This window comes from Microplitis mediator, chromosome 4 (assembly GCF_029852145.1).
Source record: "Microplitis mediator isolate UGA2020A chromosome 4, iyMicMedi2.1, whole genome shotgun sequence".
Lineage (NCBI taxonomy): Eukaryota > Metazoa > Arthropoda > Insecta > Hymenoptera > Braconidae > Microplitis > Microplitis mediator.
The window spans coordinates 10,389,161-10,409,599 of NC_079972.1; the positions used below are offsets into that span (position 1 = coordinate 10,389,161).

At 34.3% G+C, this 20,439-nt stretch overlaps 1 protein-coding gene and 1 long non-coding RNA gene across 15 annotated transcripts in view; one reads left to right on the plus strand and one right to left on the minus strand.

The window, feature by feature from the left end:
- The window catches only part of LOC130666667 (uncharacterized), a 215,993-nt gene that overhangs the window by 79,162 nt on the left and 116,392 nt on the right, over positions 1-20,439 (plus strand). The gene's annotated exons all lie outside the window — the stretch shown is intronic.
- LOC130666665 (uncharacterized) overlaps positions 1-20,439 on the minus strand; it is a 218,262-nt gene that overhangs the window by 18,894 nt on the left and 178,929 nt on the right. For 9 of the 10 annotated variants that reach the window (XM_057467854.1, XM_057467856.1, XM_057467857.1 and 6 more), the window contains one exon: positions 2,198-2,467. The exons of the other annotated variant lie outside the window; for it this stretch is intronic. In XM_057467854.1, the coding sequence (XP_057323837.1) occupies positions 2,236-2,467 (232 nt within the window). In that variant the 3' untranslated portion in view covers positions 2,198-2,235. Of the gene's footprint in view, positions 1-2,197; positions 2,468-20,439 lie in introns of those variants that run through there. 10 annotated transcript variants of the gene reach the window in all.

The window sequence follows — 20,439 nt, forward strand, 5'->3', positions numbered from 1 at the left end:
ACATCAGTGTGTACCAAACCTACTATACGTTTAAATTCAAGGACCATTCTCTGCAAATTGTGAATTTCCATGAGTTACCTTTGCTTTTATGGTACTAGAAACCCTTTTTTTTACCATAACTTTATTTTATTTATGTTCAAAGTTATTTTATTTGTCGATTTTTATTTGTTTATCATTGAATGCATGAGCTTTATATTCAATTTAATTTGACTAACGAGTTTCTGGCAATATGGGATATATTCCGAACAAGATCCTTTACTCAACTCGTAGTCTTTAATAAACGTGGATCGTCTGGGTCTGGTTATACGTACGCTGATACTTGCCTTGGGAATCCAATTTGGTGGACAAGTTTTCTTTCAACTTTATCATTCTCTTCTTTCTCATCTCGGGTTTGTTATTGTATATATTTATACACATATATTTTTAGATTTTTTGCTGCTTAAAGTCAGTTAGACTGAGCCAGTGCATTCACCATTCAGGATACATACTTATGGTATTTACTTGCTATATATATATATTTATATTTTTCAGCCTTTATTATCCATTTACCTCTATAATAGAATCAAGCTTTACATACTATATGTTTATTTCATCCGAATGTATATATACGCATAATCTTGCTCTTTATACGCTGAAAATCCATGTAGTAAGGTCACTCGACTGCTGGGATTTTGTTTGTAAATGGCATCTGGAGTACACAATGCCGAGAGACAGTAGTAACGTATACAAAGAATGAAAACGACGAGGAATCAAGAGATAAGGTTTAATAAATTGTATAAGAAATACAAGATAATGCCATTAGATTTTTCAAAAGAATATTTTCTTGAGTTTTAAAAGAAAACTGCAATAAATTGTTGGACTATTTTTTGTGTATTTAATTGAAGAATGGGCAGTTCAAAAGCTTTGTAAAATTAATTGCTACTCTTCTCAATTCGGAAAGAGAAGATCAAATTGGAGTCATTTGAAATTTTTTCATAAATTATTCCTGCATGAAAGAGTTCTGTACTCAAATTTTCGCGAATGATAAGAAAATAATTTTATTTTTACTAGTAAATGCATTTATTCATATTTTAAATATACGTTATACCCAAACATTAACGAAAAAAAATTTTTCATAACTTTTTCTTATATATTTTTTTTTTTTTTATTCTTGCGTATAGAGAATGAAAATTTTTTTAGAAGGTCGATTTAGTTTGATGTGTTTGAGTTTTTTATAATTAGATGGAACGTAATCATTTTTTTGAATCTACCAAGATCAAAAAAATGATTGATTATGACTCTTTTGACATATTAGGCTCGCATTTGACTTTGCTGATAACCTGACTGTTGATCCACTTGACTTTGGCCCTGAGTCTAGATTTTCTATAAATTTTCTACAGAATATATTAGACGAAGATCCCGACCAAAATTGAAGTCTCCGTTGGATGTTTGGAGGCCTTGGGGTATGAGACAAATCATTTGGAAGAACGCTAGCACATAGAAGTGAAGGAAAAAGATTTTTTTCTCAACACCGAGTGCTGGGTCTACACGGAAAAAAAAATAGGTGCTGCAACAGGACAAAATCCTGTTGCTGTAACAGGAAAATCCTGTTGCTACAACAGAATTTTGTCCTGTTGCTGCAACAGGACGGCATCCTGTTGCAGCGCCTATTTTTTTTCCGTGTAGACTTTCTATAAAATTTCTATAGAATTTTTCAGACAAAGATCCTGATCAAAATTGGCCTCGAGGATATCGGCTTCTTTTGAAAAAATACTAGCGCATAGAAGTGAATATGCATTTTATCTTCAGATTATGTCCCTCATTCCTTTATTTTATTTTAAAGTATGAGCATGGACGTTTTTCATATCGTTCATTCTTGGTCAATTTTAGCAAACGTGAATTCTATAATTCTCATTAGCATCCATAACAAAGCGATAAAATTAGAGTTCCAATTATAAACGTAACGGGCAATTAACGACAAATAATTATATCAATCGACCTAATGGTATAATTAAATTGTTTGTTCTATTGTTAACGTATCAAAATACGGATAAATATATCGATTGCTACTTATAGCTATTTCTACTTAACCTAAATGAGCATATATACGTTTGAAAAAAAACAATAATAAATTAGTAGTCTTCATAGAATTATCTGTTTGAAAATGTTGTTAATTCTGAGTTTAAATAATACTTTCACGCATACATAAAATCCCGAGGAGAAAACGTCAGTCCGAGAAATTCAAAATGTTCTTATTCAGTCGGTTGGCTCCCTTGTCCCAAGGTTTTCACTACATTGCTCTTCGTTTCTTTTGTTTAATCGCATTCTGCCGCTCGAGTAATTAAAATTCTCGAGGCAGGCCCGTAGTTGGTCCATTTTCTTCGTATTCACGAGGGTAGCAGGGATATGCAGGCGGTAGGGTTGGTTCCTTCGCTTGCTCGCTCGCTCGTTCATTCGTTCACTCGTTTTGGTTGATAGCAGTAGACGTCTGAAAAGTTTTTGGATATGAGTATGATAATAATTCTAAAGTAACCACTTGAGAATGAGATGCTTTATCATCTTGCTAAATTCAATATCCATTGTCTGTCACACTGATGCTGAAAAAGTATAAATTATACTTAGTCAAGAACAATCTAAATTAAAAACTCTATTATCATAAATTTGTTTTTATTTTAATGAATATTTTAAGTATAACAAACTTATTATACATTGTATTCATATTTTTTGAATAAAATATCATTTCATTATTATTATTATTATTATAATTATTATTTAACGTTAGTCGAAAAAAAATGCAATGCGTGTTATAGTCGTAAGAGAAATGATAATAAATTTTCATTCAAACACATTGTTTAATTTAACCAAATTAACGCACTCATGTAAAACAAAACGTTTCAATAATTAAATTTCCAGTGAATTTAATAACAAGTATAATTAATATTATACAATGTTAAAAGAGAATTAAATTACAATTGAATTCGGGAAAGTTTAAAAATGAAAAAAAATTGAATTCATGAATGAGCAATAACTCGATCGTACAACGCTTCCATGTGATTACACTATTCATCGAACGAACGTCAGCTGAAACCGACGACCGACGAGGGATGGAAGCTTGTGGGGACCGGTGGTTTTTTTAAAAATTGGATAGCTTCACTCCTGGCCTAGAGAACGTCAAAAGAACAAGAAAGTAAGAGAGCGACGGAAAATAAATAAACAACAACAATAAAATTATAAAGAAATAAATAAAAAATGTACACGTGGCGGTGGATGATCGCGCTGCGTTGGGGATGAAGGGTATACATGAACGGAAGTTGAGGAATAGAGATGCGGGAATACGGTGGAGAAATGAGAGAGGAAGTGAAAGATAGTAGACCTATGGATGCGTTCCGGTATCGACCTACAGGGCGTGTCTCTCTCACCGGGGAATCGCGCACCGTCAACCCCAGCGGCACCAACTCCAGGCTGTTTTACCCCTGCTCGCGATTCTATACCCCTCGGTGGGTTTTGCGACCCTACGCATTCCAACTTACACACACCGCACACCTATCACCGTTAAAAAAAAAAACTTGGGGATATCTCACTGTCTGACTAGACTTACTGTTTAGTCAAGGGTCTTAATAGCTACTGCCATTATTATACAGATCAAGATATTTGATATGAAAATATATATATCTATATATGAGAAAATTGAGGATCATATATATCTATATCTATTAACTGGAGGCTCTTTGTGGGCCTGGTTATAATGGTCTCTTGGGTTTTGACTGGTACTCAGTTTTAGCCCTGGAGAAGTCCATCGACTTTGCCACGAGGGAGTTTGCATTTATATATTTGTCGCGTCCCAAAGTGGTAATAATGGAATGGGCGTGTGGGTTTCACTGAACACACCGGGGGGTATATAACACATGGAAACCAAATGGGGTACGCTCACCGATCACATTAATAAATTATTTCAAATTTTTTGTTTTACTTTTTTAAAACTTACCACCGAGGGAATAACACCCCAGTAGATCGTTTTGACGCGTATAGAGTGTCTTTATTTCCCACTTGCGAGAGTTTTATATGAGCTATGTTTTATGTGAAACTTTTTCAGAATAAATATATAAACATTACAAAAGTTTTTTTTTTTTTATATATTTTTTATCATTTGTTTATATATACACGCGACACTGTAATATTAAGTTTTCCGTCGTGATATATATTATTAACTGAGGTGTTTTCGAGGATATATAATATATATAACGCGCAAAACACTCGACAGAGTTTCATTTTGTTCGCTTCTATGGTATTTGTCTTAAGGACCGTTTTAAAGTGAAAATAGAGAGAATGCAGATGGCGGAGTATGAAAGCTACTGGATTTTTATGTTATTTCAAGCAGTAATAAAATAAAGTTTTACCTAGAAATTTACTAAATGTGTCGTATTATCCGGCTGTATTTTTTCCAAGAGCTCATTAAAACATTTGTCTCTAAATATTGCAAGCGACAAAGCCAAGTATTTTTTTTTTAAATACAATAGACTGTAAAAAATTGGGGGTAAATTCGGAGTGATTACGGGTTTTATTATTTAAAAAATGATTTTCAGAACCAATACAGAAAAAACAATTAGAATCTCAGTAAAATTACTAAGGAGACTTTTGAAGAGTATTAAATTACCTACGGAATGCCGCAATCGGCGACCCGATAACTTGAAATGCGCTTGAGCTACAGAGAATTTAAAAAAAAAAAACATAACTTTACCATGTATTTTAAATGGGAAAACTTCAAAATCAAATGTAAGATACAAAATTAAAATTAAGAGCTGAAGCTTTCAAGGAATTTTTTTTTCAATGTCTATAACAATATTTTGAAGAGGGAATGAAAAAAAAAATAGTTGTTCTAAACGGACTACCCTAATATATATATATCATTAGGTTGAAGTTGAGTAAAACGACTTTAATAACCTTGAATAACTTTCGAAGGAGTGAATTTAGCAAAAATTGTTACGAGACCTTTTTTGTAGAGCATTCAATTTCCTTCAAGAATACGTATCTTGACTGAAAAAAATTTCAATATTTCTAGTAGTTACAAAAATCCAAAATAGAAACAAAGAATTTAAAAAACAAATCAATGTTTAAGGCACGGTTACAAGGAAACGGCTCGTTTTACGTCAATTTACCAAGAGAGATTTTTTGTAGGGAATTCAATTTTCTTTAAGAATACGCATTGCTCAAATTTTTCAGATAGACGATTTACGAGTTTTGGTTAAAATATGAAATTTCTGTCAAAAAAATAATAGTCGTAATGATACACCTCTTAATATCAATATTAAGGGCTCAAACTTGCACACTAATTTTTTTCGGGCATCAGGAATAATATTTTCACAGTATCGAAAAAAAATAGTCGACTTTTTTGGCCCAGTCTAATATATATATAAAATATTGTCGATCGTTTTTTAAGTTAAATTGTTCATGCAGTTATAAACACAGGATATCGAATCTAAATATTTATTTCCAATGAAAAAGAAAGATAAAGTACGCAGTAGAGTTTGATTTGTTGGTGACGTTTTCAAATCAATCATAGAAATTGTATTTCGACCCGACTGTACTATTTTTAATTGTTATAGATTTTTTTCATTCCGATAAAAATATATTTCGGTCTAGCGCTTGAGAGTATACAAGTGAGAAAATTTAAATCGATATCTCTATCTATATCTATATCTACATCTATATATTCTGTTGCATAATTTCTATGGAAATTCGTAGAATACGTTTGCCAATGCAGTAGTCGATTAAATTTTCATAGGACAATATGCACACAAAACGACAAGACGAGGTTTATCAATGGTTGAATGTACATCGGGGTTACCTTGTATATACATACACTAAAGTTATGGATAAGATACACAAGCCTTAATTGATGTTGTGTGCCACTGACTCTATACCTTGTACAAATCATGCATATTCATAAATCTTCATAATCTCACAACGTCTTGAAAGACACTCGATAATATCATCATCCATTATATTCAATTTCAATATCAGCCCATAGAATATTTATTTATTTACTTTACCTGCATCAAAATATATACATAGGCACGTAATAGCAACAGCAATAATAATAACAGTATTAAAGTGAAGCATAAAAAAATAATAAGTTAAAGTAAACCGGATTTCAGTACTCGTTATCCACAAATTTTATGGTATTCGTCAACAACCGGATAATAATATTGAGATATAAATATGAAAAGCTTCTTTAGCCAGATTCAAAACCGAGTATATTAGTATTGTTGTATAACAATCAGATGGATTTTTATACGCATTGCATTGTATGTAATCCTTATTCAGAAATGATGATGATAATGATAATATATTTTATTCTCGCTTGTCATAGTAGATCCACCTAATTATCTTCAGGATCAAAGGCTCTACAGAAGCAAAGAGCATCGTGGATTATGTAGAGTATATACTCACCAGTCTACCGACAAATACCCAGAGAAGTATGTTATTACAGTGCGCCGTCCAATTTGCATTAAATAAATATTTGCATGAAATTACATCTACATTTCACGTGTGTGATATTAAAAAGCTCAAATCCTTTGTATTTATAAATGTATTTTTATAAGTGAAATTTATAATTCATTAAAGTATTAGTTGCCGGCAATAGTTTACCCTAGATACTATAATAAACCCAATGAGATCTAGACAATCGCGATGTAGGCTAATATTGCCTTACTCGTTCCTGATAAATTATTGACGAGGGAGCATAACTATATCTACAGGTTGTTGACTTAAACTGCACAGTACATAAAATATCTTGTGTACTTAGCTCAAATAATCTAGACCGGCTGTTGAATGGAAATAATTGGCAATCGACCTATCGGATTATCGATGCGCCCCGTAATAAATATCCATCGACTGGTCTGATGGTTGAGTCGTTCATTCGGTAGTCGAATAGCGTAGAGTAAAATTAAGTTTATGCCCCATCGATAGCGGCCTGGCGAATATCCAACTGAAGGAGTAGTATCAGAGTACGACTACTTGGACTGGTATGAGAGACACCGCGACTGGAGGAAGGAGAGAGGGATGGGAAGGAATAGAGGAAAAGGAAAAGCCAGAATGTAGTATCTACTGCGATTTGAAGGAAGTCATGCCTGGAGTGGTTCAGCCAGTTCCAACTTGACTTTGATTCCATTTCCATGCTGCACTGGGAATACTGAATCGCAAACCAGCTGCACACTAGAGCCGGCAGATCGACGTGGAGCTCCATCTCGTCCTGGTAGTCGTCGTTCTCTGGAACGGGATGAATCTCTTCGTGCAGATAACGCGCTAGTCAGGTCCGAAGGGATATGTTCTTGAATCTCTCCTCTGTTCACTCTGCTACACTAGAGATTTCTACGAGAGAGAAACGTCCATTAGTATATAGTTGTACACAAGTACAGCGCTGATATTCATTGGACCGAAGACGTTAGTTTGCACAAATGCTGGTCGAAGAACTTATGCTCTGATATCTTTTGTTTTGATTACCCTTTTCATTGTTTTTAATTCTGGATGGAATTCACCAGCACAACTATTACCGTTTACTATTACTACTACAGCTACTGCCACTACTGCTATTACAACATGCCAGTCATCATTGTTTTCCCCAGAGAGTTTACCGAGATAGAGTCTGGGTGTTTGTGGAATGTTGATTTTCCACCAACTGGTAGAGATGGAATAAGAGCCAAAAATAAAAGAATAACAAAAAAAGGATGGAAATAAAAAAAAAACAGTGTCGGAAATGTAAGTCTTGCATATGCAGGAGGTTTCGTCGGTAGTGAATGTCGATATTTCTGAGGGTTGTAGAATTGTAAATCGGCATCGCAGTTTGCTTCGGTTGCGACGGGAAAACAATACCAGTATTACCCCGGTATTTTTAAATCTTTCTCCTTTTTTTTTCCTTTTTTTTTCGTTGGATTTAAGCTTTTACTGAAGCTCTCATTTTTTGCATTTCGTTCATTTGCAAGGTTGTAATGGTTCAGGAATTTATGAGAACGGTTGCGGCATCTCATCGTCTGTGGACTGAAAAGGGAGAAGGCCCGAATGAATCTCGATGAAAAAATAAATGTTGATTCACATTGGATTCACCCTAGCGTCTCGCGCGACATCAATTTCAGGGTTGAAGACTGTTTACAAGTCCGGAATACGTGCTCAAGTATCCGAACGAGCGTGAAAGATGTGACCTACATGCAATATCAAGGTTGTACCGGCACTACTGCTGGTGGTACTGAAGCTCTGGCGTGTGCTTAGCTTGCTTAAAAAATGTCTTTGGGTACCATCTGGCTTGTCTGCAAGCATTGACATCTACATTTTATTTCTATCCATAGAATCAATAATCGATAGCGAACTTGTCTTATATATTTTGTCATTTTCATCCGTACACTGTTTATTATTTAGATTAAAAATGTGTTATTTTATTACCGTTGTTTATAGAATAAAATTTCATTATCCGCGTACAGCTTCTCCTGCTGACTTTGGCTTATTTTTATTGGGAATAAAATTTCAATTGGATACACAAACTCGATCCGGATGCCGTTTCTATCGCTTAATCCGGATGATATTCGGCGCTTCTTGGCGTGACACTGCGACGCGAAAGGTACAACAACAACGGCAACGGCAGTGGCTGTACAAGTGAGTGGGTTCGAGAAGGAAAGAGAGCCAATGGCGCAATTTGCTCGTGCTGTTGCTTTTTCATTTCACGGGTTGCCGCGCCTTGCATTTTAATCAATGTTAACGTGAAACTCCAGGCAAACATCTGTACAGTTACGATATTCGATAGATTTTAAATGTCTTTTACTTTATTTTGTTCCTTTCTGAATACCGATATAAAGTATACATAAAAATATATTTTAAATGTATATATACACCAGTATAACTCTATATTACAATTATTTATTCTATCGTCGTTAAATATTTATTGTTGTTTAAAACAATATAAAGTATTGATAAAAATCCTGGAGAACAACATTTTATCATTTCCTAACAATGTACGACCTGGATAGTATCTGAAAAAGACACACACTGACGAGTTCTTTGATCACTGAATAGAAAAGTAAACTTGGGCGTTGGATGGACGCCAGTTGAAGGAGCTCTAATAGTTTCTTTGTCTAAAAGACGTCCGGGGGCGGTTGGAGTCTACGGAAGAGGAAGACTAGCTCGAGAATAAAAGAAAAACTACAGAAGCAGTACTACCACCAGCAGTAGCAGCTTCTTCGTCTCCGTTGAAAGAACAAACAAGTAGAAATAACAAAAAAACAATAACTAAAAGCAATGACAAAAAATAACACTCGGATATTGAAGGAGCTTTAAAACAATACGGCATACACGAATCCAGTTTAACAATTCCAATCGAGTATTAAAAAAAAATCCAGTCATTTAAACTAAATTTATATTGGACCGCTAACCACATATTGAAAAATGTGAAAATTCAATTTCCAGTTCCGGATACAATTTTGCTGAATTCGGTTTGAAGAAAAGTAAACCGAACGTGCATATGTATGTGTCTATAGATGTATATATAGCATAGAATAGCACAGTACAGTAGAGTAACTGGTATATCGCTGTAGATAATGGGATGAGGACAAATCTGTAGACAGGATCTAGATTTCGTAGAGTTAGTCGCCAGTGGTGGTAGCAGCAGCACCAGTGTTGACTTGCCAAACGATAGGCTAGTACATCGATAACGGTATTTTGCATAAACCACAGTGACACAGTTTGCTTTCGCACAATCGATACATCCAAGCACACGTATTCCATATACTCTATACACAGTATAACATACTGTCAAGCCAGTGCTCTGTGTGCTGCCCTAGGTTCCGCGATCTCGAGGGCTTGACAGGCCTACTTGAACGTTCACGGGAACAAGGGGATCGGTAACACGTTGCCTTAGTTATTTATAGCACCGCATATATATCTATAATATGCATACAGTTAAATTACACACACGTGTGCTCTACAATCACTTTTACACACTAGTTATTGATACACCTGTTAGATATACCTTTCCATTAAGTTATAGTTTCAGTTTACATTGCTTTTGCCAAATAAATTATTTAAGCTCAAATAATTACTTACAGTTAGTAGAGAGGCATTACTACAACACGATAAAAAAATCTATATATATCTATATAAATTTTCTATCATTACGAGGGGATTTTAGACCGTGGAATTTTGTACATCGAAAACTGCTGGATCACTAATTGCCACTTAATCCCTGGGAAACAACCCCCTGGCCCTCTTGCCACCCTCACTTGAACTGTACTGAGCAGGCAATAGGATAAACAGATTATTTTTTTTTTTATTGTTGCATTTTTTTTTGACTCAACCAGCACCACGAGCCATGTTTTTCACCGCAATAGAATTAGTCGGTTTATTGGATGGCTGGAAACAACATTCTCCTGGTGGGTAGAGTCGGTAATAAAAAATTTACATGTGAGCGTTGGAGTGCAACGTTCTCGCCAATTCCCATCAACAGTGAAACAGCTTCTCGAGTCGACATGGATTTAATATTTAAACGTTTTAATACTAAAAATAATTTTGTCAAGGGACATTAGTTCAACAGTAACGACTTTGTTAATTAAACAAATAAATTTGTCAATACCATGACTGAATAATTATAACGACTGGATAATAATAATAACCATCAGTTATTATTATTACTCAATAAAAAATGAATTTTCTATATTCAGAGTGTCTAGACTCTACAATAATTCATATATTTTCATCTATTAATGTCATTGCTCTCAATACTGACAAATGCGTTATATTATTTGTTGACGAAAATTTAATATTCCAAGTGGAATCGACGTTGTGGTAGATGTTAATTAACGTCAGAATGATAAATTGATGGATTTAAAAAGCCAAAAGTAATAAAATTTGTTGGTCAGTGTGGTGAGTTGACGGTGTTGGAGGTGGTTGTTAAATTCAGCCAATAAATAGCTCGAGAGGAAGGTCAAGAACGTGAAAACAAGTTACACATATGAGCCTGCGAGCTCATAGGCTGGTGTAGGCCGACGTCTGTGTAGTTTGAAACCCGGTGGTTAGATTCACAGGTTGGCAAGTCTAGTTTATAGCCGGAGGCGCCGAATCCTGGTAGTAAAGCGAACGTACCGTCCCAACCAGCTACCATAAATTCATTAATCGCCCTGAGGCTGTTGCGAGGGCTGCATCAGGCTTGCGCGAGTAAAGGACTATGTATAGAATATAACGCGAGGTATAAGCGAGATGGGGATAACTATACATACACATACCTACATATACACCCACACTTCCACCCTACCCTGGATCGCGAGAAAGTGAGAGTGAGCGTAAGTGAGAGAAAGAGTTTATAGCCCTCGCTGTACTCCGTAGTACTCTGGGTTGTGAGATTTAAGCAAATTGCGATTACTCCGTTAGAGGTTGCGCACAGAGCTCCGTTAGCTAAATAAGATTATTAACCAGCCGGTCTTATTTATGCCGCTTGGTACAAACTGTTAGTCAGAGATGTACTGCAGAGGCAAAGAGGGTTCTGAGTAAGGCTAGTTGTACTATTATTATGATTATTATTACTACTGTTGGCGTTGGGTTTACTGGTTGCCCGCGACATGTGGTGCCCTATTGCATATAATATACGCAATGCTCTAAAACCATATACATATGTATCTCGGACGGTCTGTGCTACTCTACTCCGACGCTATTCCTCGTTAACCCATGGCTGTTTATATTCATACGGTCACCAAACGCATAGATTTTAATTCAACAGTCGATTACGTCGGCGTTGTTTGGTATGTTTGTCCAGACCGATGCTGAATCTTCATTATTAATTTGTGTCGATGTGGCAATACTGCTAAAACAACATAACAACAACAACAGTAGCAGTAGCAATATAACTTGCTGTTACAAATTTCGGATATTGCTGAATTTAGATTATTATCCGTGAAATACTATTGGTTGATCCTTTTAATTATCATGAGCGCTGAGTGTATATAGCTAATGACAGTATTTATGATGTTATGAATTAGATCGTTTACATTATCGACTTATCATTGAGCCAACTGATTTATCGACGCGGGGTAAAATAGCGTTAGATCATCGGCGCTGCTGATCGTGTTGATGGATCATCGTGAGAGCTGAGTAAAAGGTGGGATTTTTTTCTCACAGTATAACGTTACACGGACAGAGGACGCTATCGATCCGAGTTTGAGACTTCCCGTATGAAAATAACATGCATGGTCAAAATATATGTAAAAATATATGATAAATATCAGAAAATATATGTGGCCAATTTAACTATATTTTCTGATATATTTTTTTTTATGTTAAAAAATATAATACTCATCATATACGAGTCCGTATATGTTTAGCATATATAAAATATAAATGTCAATCATATACAAAAATTATATGTTTATCATATATGAAAATATATATTCTTGTCATATACGAAAACGATATTTTTATCATACATAAAAATATATATTTCTATCATATACGAAAAATATATTCTGATCATATATAAAAACATATATTTATATTGTGTATGGAAAAAAAAAGTTTCTTATTCGTATGACCAACTCCAATTAAATTAGATATAAATATTAACATACTCTTTAGATTGCAGTTAAAATTTTCAAAATTAGTTAATTTGATGCGAATATATATACCCATATACATATACACACACCGAATAAAATAAAGGCTTAAATATAACAAAGAAAATATATGGTGCTATATATATAATATAAATTATATGCTCCCATATATTTCATTTCATATAAAAATATTATATTTTTTGAATATAAAATTAAATATATCAATACAATATATTATAAGATATATGTAAATGTATATATGGCTTAATATAAAAAACATATAAGTTACATATATGGAATACATATACTACTTTATATAATTTTTTATTAAATCGGCTAAAATCTCTATATGATTTTTTATAACATACAATATAATATATCATGTATTTTTTTGTTGCAAACATATATGATTTTATATATTTTAACCATATATTGTTTTTTCATACGGGTTATATTCGTTTTGTAAGAGTTCAAGGTAGATGAGCACTAGCTCAACCCATAGTATTTCTTTATTTAAAAAGAAAACAAACAATAACTTATATTCGTTAAATTTATTCTGCGATTTGAACTGTATAATACTATATTACTTTATTGCATATCAGTAACTTGTATTAAGGGAATATTTAAATGCACGACATACTATTAAGCCGGGATTGAATTTCATCGTAAACTAAATCTAAATTGTAATAAAATCTTGAGATAAAATTTCCATCTAATAACCTCACGATGGGATTTATATAACAGGAATCATTTATTATATTTTATGTGCATCATATCTACGGTATCGGTATTTTTTATCGCAAATACATATAAATATATATGCATACAAAAGGCTATTTACATTTAATCCTCATGAGATTGTGTCAATAGCAACATGACAATCAAACTATACATGTATTTATTACTTTATTTTTTTATGATAATTTGAATTTGAGCTGGTGGTATATCGCGTGTTGAGATACAAATACTCGAGCATAAAAAAGTATTCGAGTCATCATTAAGGGATTGTCTGTAAGAGTAAAGACCAGAGATCTTGTTTGTGACGAATGAAACGGCATAAGGGTTTTAAGATTTTGTGGCTCGGAACCATAACAATGCTCGATATAACAATGCATTTACAACGACATGTACACTCCCCGTTATTATTATTCACCATATCGCGGAATCTTAAGATATCCCGAGATACGATCAATCCTCCGAGGGGATTGATCGTCTCCTGCTCTGGTTCATTCAAATCCCCCTATGCTCAGATGTTTTATATTTTTTGTTCTCCTGTCGCTCAGGACAATCTCGAGGACAATTCAAATAGCTTCCGAACGGTCTTACTAGGTGTGTCAAGTATTCAAAGCATGTCATACGTCATGTGAGATTTATTTATTTACGGTTCGTTTCTACTTAATAATTTTAGATAATTAAACGAAAATATACCAAGAGACATTTATTTTTAGAATAATATTTTTTTTTTTCATTTTTTTATTAAGGCACAGTGAAGTTTATGTAGTGTGAATGAAATTAAAAAGTGACAAAATCATGTGATTTATTTATTTAAACGTTTTTATTTCTTTGAATCATATGAACGTGAATGGTGAAAAAGGGCGTTGAAATACTTGAAATGCAGGAATTGTTGAGATCTAACGAATAATTTTGAAGACAGCATGTAGTCATTGCCTGTCCTAGAAAGTAAAAGGTCGAGAAGGACCTGGTCCGTTTGACATATTTTTAGGTTTCTTTGTATTTTTGTTTGTGGCCACTCAAGCCCACTGCTCCGTTTGTGTGCCATTGGAATCTACCTTCCTTCTGTATTTATGTATATAGATATAGATATACTATACGTATACATATAACTATAACTAAACCTTGGAGCCATTCCTTCTGGGTTGTAAAGTCCCTTAAAATCTTCCGTCTCCTTCTCGTCTTCTTCAAAGCCTACATCTCTCTCTCTTTTCCAATCCATTGTTGCCCTTTAATGTTCGATACAAAATTCCCACACTGTACACTGTACAGCGACCATAAACGTCATCCCCCCTGGGTCTTACTATAAAAAGTTACATATACCTGGATTAGTTTAAGCCTATTGCCCCAGTGAAAACTATATTTTCTACTGACTTTTTAAATTTCTAACTTTAAAAATTTTTAAACTCTAATACCTTACATTTTTCGTTAATTAGTATACCCTCCGGTTAAAAAAAATGTGTTTAGATACTATAAAATGATTATTTATTGCTGGGTATACTCTGGTTCATAGGTTCCAACAAAAGTGAAGATTGTAAAAAAATGGTCCGGTATTTTTTTGGCATTAAAATTCGAAGCAATGTAAAAAATAGTTCCGGAAGCTTTGCCAGCTATTATACCGCCTCGACCCAGCTCGTAAAAGTTAACAAAATTTTATGATCAGCCAAGAATTTCCAACCACGATTTATGGTGCGTCCTCTCCTATACGAGCAAATCCTGGAAAAACTTATACCAAGACCATACGAGTACTAATATTTTTGAATTAACATAAAATTCGTTGAATTACATTGACAAAATACACACACACACACGCTTACAAATATACGAGTCCACGTATGAGGATTAATAAAAAGAAGAATTTAAATGTAAAAAACAAATTAACGGACTTTTATTAGTTTTATGTCTTTTTGTAGCACATAGTTGAAATTATATAGATATTAGCTGGCTCTCTCGGCTTTTAAAAAAATTCAAAAGAAATAATCCTTGGGCATTTGTGCCGGACAGCAATTTCTCGGTGGCAGTAAGCCAAAATAAAATAAAATTTTCGCTTATACGATACTTTTCATCCATCTTTTATTTATAAATGAAAAGAATATTCGTGACGTTTTTCAGTATACAACGTCAGCCATTTCTTTAAACTCGCGAGAATACGAAAGAACATGTATCTGTATCTGTATCTTGCATCAGAGAGGGCTCCGGATGATGCTAGCAGTAGTATAAAAGGTATGGGTAATATACCCGAGGGTATATAGATATCATACTACGATTTCGACCGAATTTCATAACGTGACGCGCAATAACCGGCATGCCCGACAGCATCACATATGCCCACAGGCGCTTTCTGTTTCTTCAGTACAAAACAGTAGTGTAGCGTGTAGAGAGAATGGGATGGGATATCTATCTGGTATTCTATATTATATATCTATACATGTACATATCCACGAAAGTGTAGGGAGAAACACGAGATGCGCAACATCACATCTAAGTCACGGTAAAGAGCGTTCTTTGATATGTCTTGTCTCCAGAGTATTTCCTTTTGCTTTTCTCTTAACTCTTACTTATGTGCACACACACACACATACACGCACACAGTTACTCACTTAGATCGATATATCTATAGAAACAAGTATTCACATTCCCCGAATGATTTCTCCCAAACCTCGTAAAATCCACATCTACCCTTATTGCCATCCACCCTCAGTACACTTACCCGAAAACGCACGTGATTCGAATACTCAATTTATTTTATTTAGCAACCCTTTCACACGTCCCAGTATTTTCTTTACATAAGCATAAACCCCTCTAATATACCTAGAGAAACTTGCGGTGGTATTCGAGCTTATTCCGCAGAGGAAAACGAGCGTCAAAAAGTAAAGAAAGCTAAAATAAGGGTAGTTTTACTAAGCCTGTGATAATTTTATATTTTTATCATCCCGTGAATAAAGCATATTAAATCCCGAAATGGTTGATATGCGCGTCCAACTGTAGACGTGATGTCCTTATTAAAGGGTTATTTAAGTTGAGAGTGGGATATAGAATAGCCAGATTTAACGGGTACAGTTGCAGCTCACACGTTCAAGCTCCATGAAAGCTTTTTCACGATGTGTACACCCCAGTGGATGGAGCCGAGCTGGAGTTTCGGTCGTAGTAGTAGATGAGGATTCTAACGAGTGTGAGGGTTGAGCAAGCAACCAACCAGCCGCACTTGCTATGATGCCGGCGCTACCGCCCGTTTCTGCTCGGAAACTGGAAAGTATGTTAATGTTCCGGACACACAAGTAGAAGAGCTGTATTACAGGATGGGATATGCTGCTGTTACGGCTGGCTGCTACTATTAAATTAGGATGCGACAGTTAGAGCATATGATATGAGCCAGAGATGCTGATCGAAAGCTTATCTTTTATTTTTTTCAATCTCCCTGATGTAATTGTTTGTATTTTCTTTTTTACACGTCAATGAATTCTGTTTGAATTCATCCGACGAATAACACACGTACACACACGTTTGCTCGGCTTTTATATATATCAGTAAATTGGGACTGTACGAGTTTGTTTTATCAAACGCAAAAGTAGAACTACACAAAACCTACTGTCAGTTTTGGGCGTGTGTGTGCGCGTGGATGTAAAGGGTAGAGATAGGAGTTAGACAAAGAAATGAAATCGAGTTTGTGTGTCTGTATGCTCTACAACTGTTACCGTGCTTGGGTTTTGTTCGCGAGAAGGGTAAATGTTTGCTAGGAAAAGCGCACAGGAGTATTGCGCTCCGGCACTGGTAGTGCAATCTCACGAAACGAGGAGACATTCGTTGGTTGTCGACCAAAACGACAATGAAAATAACACAGGAGTAAAATGTGGGTAAATTGTGTGTTAGAAAAGGAGAAGATTGTAATAAAGGAATGTTAGATAAAGCCATAAAATGGTTACGAGCGCGAGGTAGATATAATGGATTATCCAGAAGATTAAATCGGCAATTGGATCCTAAGTAAATACTTAATTAGTTACTCATTATTTTGCGTGACAGATGATTGCGAGGAGGGTTATATTGTACAGAATGGTGTCTTAGTGTGTACAGCCAAGTGTGGAAAGGAAATCAGCGTCAAGCGAAGCGAGACTGCTATGCAAACCTTATCCCTTCGGGTTGAGCCACTTAGTTCTCTTATCCAACAAAGAGGTCATACAGCTTCCACGGATATTTTTCAAACGGGAATCGATTATTTAAAAAGAATAGTACACACTTAAAGTGAATGAGATAAAAAGTAAATAGTGGCGCAGTATAGAGATATTTTATAAGCCGATTAACAAGTTTAACGATATTATCATAATAATGATGCACTCTGTTTTTAAAATGGCTTATTTATGTCGATCGAATTTACCGAGAAATAGGATTAAAATTCTCCTGTACTTTTGTTATAATGCTCTATTTTATTTTAACATCCGCAAAATCCCATCGATCAACTTGGGTACTGGTCTAGTCTGCTCGCTGCTTATCCTCAATGTATACGATGTTTGTTTTTTCTTGTTCGCGTGTGTCTTGTTGATGCTCTCAAGCTTGAGGACGAGATAGCGGAAATGGAGGATAATGCGAAGCAAGATGATGGGATCGACGGTGAGGAAATATACATAGATACACACACATATATATATGTACATATATATGGGTGAGTAATGGAATATAGACAAGGGACAGTATAGCCATTGGAGCGTGAACACAAGCCAAGAATGACTTTTGCTTCGTAGACCTGCCACTCGTCGATGTCATTGTGAACAGATCGCTATAATATATATATGGATGTATATAAAATACATATAGGACAAAATTTTGAAACTGATTTTGCTAGAGACCGTGACGCCAGATGTCAAGACCACACGCAAGTGAATCAACTAAAAGGCGTTGCTGTGTTCACTCTCTGAGGACAGGTGACAAATAATGTCAATGAAAAAAAAAGAATAAACGTCTGCTGAATTTGAGGCTGGACTTTCTATTGCTATTTTTGTATAGATATATATAAATTTTATAGAAAAATGAAAACAAGGTGGCCTCCGTAATACTCTGATGCATCGGGATTGAAGATGGGGTGGGGTGGAGTGTGGGATCCAGATGCTATTCTCGGCGGACTTTTTCCATTTCCGGCACGATTGGATGAAATTAAAAAGCGTCACACAACGTCCGGGCCGAGGGCACTTTGCCAATTTCTCTGAGATCCTTTTGTAATCTATCTGAAATAGAATGGATTTAAGCGCAGAGTTATTTAGGAACTGGAAGTGAATATAAATGATTTTATCAATTATATGTTATTTATTATTTTTTTTTTTTAGGAATAAAGCTAAAAATTCAATAGAGGTCGGATTAAAATAAGTTAATAGAGCACGAGATCGATACAAATTATCTGTTACACAATTTCATTATTGGATGAAAATAAAAACGACATGTCACTTTCTGCTGCTTCCTTCTCAACCTTAAAATTTACTCTTTCCTGTTTAATTATTCACAATAAAGTAAATTTAGTAAGTGCTAGTTCTGTCATTCGACGCTTTTCAACACAGGATAAATAGATACTCTTGTTGAAAAGTTCATATAATGAGTTTGAAAATAAAAATTTAAAAAACGACTCTGACTATTTACACTCGTGTGAGCAAACAAACACTGAAAGTAAATACTTTCGAGTTTCCCTATTGACCTATTGGAGCTATATACAGAGTTGAGTATTGATGCATTATAGGTGATGACAAAAAGAACTCTGAAGAAGATGTTGAAATTTAAATAGTATTTTATTCTCACCTATTCAAAAACGCATAAACTTTTGTCTCAGACTTTTAAAAAGTACCTTAGTCATCTGGATATGTGTAATATACTATAGTCACAATGTGTGCTCGTGAACAGCAATCTGCTTGTATTCCTGAAGTAGCTCATACTTTATGTTGAGTGTATGAGGTCGCAAAATGCTCTACAATATATATAATATGCATATACTTGGAAAAGAGAATATGAAAGTGCAAAAAACATAAAACTAAAAAATGAAACGAATGAATATTATTCGCTAAGAAATATGTGTCGCAAGTATTATACACCGGCTGAAAAAAATGATCTACATACAATATTTTTTGTTGTTAAAAAATATTGCCTCATAATTTTTAAATTATTTCAATTGTGTTCACTTTTACCATCGATAAATTGTCCAATTACTTGACAAAAATACACTACCGCAAAAAATTAAAGGAACAAAAATTTTATAAATTTTTTAGTGATTTTTGGAAGGCTGTAACTTTGTGAAAAATACTCGTATCGAGATTTTAAAAAAAGCATTTTATAGCTTGAAATCTCTAGTTTCAGTGCATTTTTATCAAAATCTTTTAAGAGTTCCGATTATTTCGCAAACATAAGAAATACCGCGAGACGAAAAATTTCTAAGCTTTTTTTTTCCGAAGAGCCTACGGACCGTGGAAAAATTTTTTCAATTTAACCAATGCATATATCGTTTAACAAATTTATTCAGCTTCAATTTGGTTTTTTTGTTACCCTCATAGAACGATTTGTCGCAGAGATATCAGCCTTCAAACAAAAAATGATCTTTTTGGCTTTGATCATCGATATTTCAGGTACCAATGATCGCACAGTAAATTGAAGGGCAGCGTTAAAAACTTGAATAAATTCCCTACAAGACACTCTCATCATTGTGAGAAAAAAAAAATTTATTTTATTTTTAACATCCATTAGAAGTTAGTACAAAAAATGACTTTTTTTGGTTTTCTTGTTAATCAACCGCTACTCTGCAAATATCGATAAAAAAATTATGTTGCCAAGGACTTTTTTTAGCTTAATGTACCCCCAATAACCCTATAAATTTTCAAGTTGATCTATCGAGCCGTTTTCGGGAATGACCGATCAAAGTTTTGTTAGACAATTAAAGGAACAAGTTTTGTTCCTTTAATTGTGTAATCATACACTGTTAAAAATAATTTGAATATTACAATACAAAAGAAATTGAATTTTCATAACTAGATATTTGAATTGTATTTTCAATAAAAAAAACTTTAAATTTAATATACGTAATTTAATAATCAAGCTGGTATTCAAAATTAAGAAAAAAAAATATGAATTTTAATAAACGTACTGAAAAATTATACTTGATTTTAAAATTTTCAAA